General features: G+C 43.7%; 1 protein-coding gene across 1 annotated transcript; it reads left to right on the top strand.

Annotated features, from left to right (window-relative positions):
- Positions 1-592: 592 nt before the first annotated feature.
- On the top strand, positions 593-1594 carry LOC147749064 (uncharacterized). The gene has a single exon (XM_086929431.1). It carries the CDS (start codon positions 593-595, stop codon positions 1592-1594), a length of 1002 nt encoding a protein of 333 aa, XP_086785557.1.
- The last annotated feature ends 280 nt before the right edge of the window (positions 1595-1874 follow it).

Below are 1874 nucleotides of genomic sequence, written 5' to 3'. Positions count from 1 at the left end.
TCGGTCAGCTGTAATGTCTTAGTGGTCTTGGTAAGTTTGCACACGCCACAAGTACCACAGGGAAAATGTCCTGTTACGGGAGCCATGTTGACATTTCTGATGGTCGACACGGTGGGATTTTTCTTTTTTGAGCGAGTGTGCACCAGCACATCCCTTAGATTCTTTGTTCTTTTATTCGCGAATCTTGGTTTCGGCCAATTGAAAGTTCCTGAAGTTACTATTCTCCAGTTTTTTCTTATCAACTTTTGTATTTCGTAACTTGCTGGGCAGTAAGTTGTGACACAGGTGACCAGATCTTTTATTGGTTCTTTGTCATGCATCTGTAGCAGGCATTCACGTGGTTGGTTCCACAGCGTCTATGAGGGTTGTCAAAGAATAACCAACGGTTATTGTAGATTCCAGTGTCCATTCCCACAATTGATTATCTCATGATCTACCCAGGGGAACAGAATGGACCTCAATTCCTCTTCCCTCCCTTTTGATGAAAGCCTTTAAGCAGCGCACAGCTGCGGGAATACAACACCCTTGCTCACTATTCTGCTAGCATTGAGGTGTATTTCTTTTTCTTTTTGATTGGGATTACGAGTCTTGAATGATGGAGGACAATGTTGGTCTCAGTTTCACTGGAAGCGACATAGATGAAATTCTAGCAGCACAATCCTTACTACAGAATGCAGACTTTACACAAGCTATTGCACAAACAGACGAATGGGATACCCTAACAAATAAGAAGAGAGAACAGATAAGAACTGCAATACATGGTATTATCATGACCGAATATTTGAGAACCAAATCAGCACCGAGAGGCCTATGGATATCTAATGCACCAAGAATCTTCCTACATGATTTAGCATTCCGCAGAGACTGGTCCTCCATATCCTGGAAGTGTACCTTGGACTATCTAGTGCTTATAGTCAAGACAGCCAAAAGACTATCAGACGCGTTACTAGCGGAAATCCTAACCTGTGAAACTCAATTGAAGAACGGCATCAACCCACAAGTCTACAAAAAAAGACTAGACGAGATCAACAAAGAAATGGACGAAACTCAACAGTTCCTGATGCAGAACAAACTACAGAAACTAGCGAAAGATCTCAAAAAATTCAGCCAAGAACGTATGCACCCCTACTCCAAGGAGGATTATGCTGTCACTGAGATCACCTTGGATACAGACTCTGCAGGGTGGTCTTCTGATGGCTCAGAGGGAAATCCGGACCAACAAATGTCGAGGAGGGGACGTAACAACTCGAGGTTTAGAGGCCCACGACGTGGAAATAGAGGTAACAGATGGAATAGACCACCATTTTTTCCGGGAAACCCAATGCCCTTTTTCCAACCTTTCATGCCCCCATACGGCGGCTGGATGAACCCCATGAACCCCTACACCCAGGGGGGTGACCAACAACAACAAATGGGGAACCAAATGTTACATAACCAGATTCTACCGCATCAATCAGCGCAGCCTTTTTTAGGGAGAGGCCAAAATCAACCAAGAGGCAAAAAGAAAAACATAACATGGCAAGATCGTCCTCCCAATGTACAAACTCGCAGCATGTCATCAGCACAGACGGAACAGAACAAGAAGAATCACTAATAGTGAACCTAACAGATACTATTCTGTCCAAAGAACAAACTATAGTCCTGAACAAAGGTCTTGGTTTCGTCCCGACCCCCACGTTGGATCCCTTTAAACTCAAATGTGAACTGTCTGAATTCTGTAGGACATTAAAACTCAAATCATTCTTTGACGGCTCGCCCCAGACTACCAATGAAGGAGACACTACGTTAAGGAGGAAGTCCAAATTCTTACCCCCCACAAACAATGTACCAATCGAAATTCTAGCTTTCAAGCAGGCCATTTTGAAAGGAATAGA

The sequence above is a fragment of the Lissotriton vulgaris genome, chromosome 1_1 (assembly GCF_964263255.1).
Source record: "Lissotriton vulgaris chromosome 1_1, aLisVul1.2, whole genome shotgun sequence".
Taxonomy (NCBI): Eukaryota; Metazoa; Chordata; class Amphibia; order Caudata; family Salamandridae; genus Lissotriton; species Lissotriton vulgaris.
Note: the sequence above shows the minus strand (reverse complement) of the source record. Positions and strands in the feature narration are given on the sequence as shown.

What these genes read in the sequence shown, in the direction of transcription:
- LOC147749064 (XM_086929431.1), top strand. Translation starts at nt 593, where the DNA reads ATGATGGAGGACAATGTTGGTCTCAGTTTCACTGGAAGCGACATAGAT.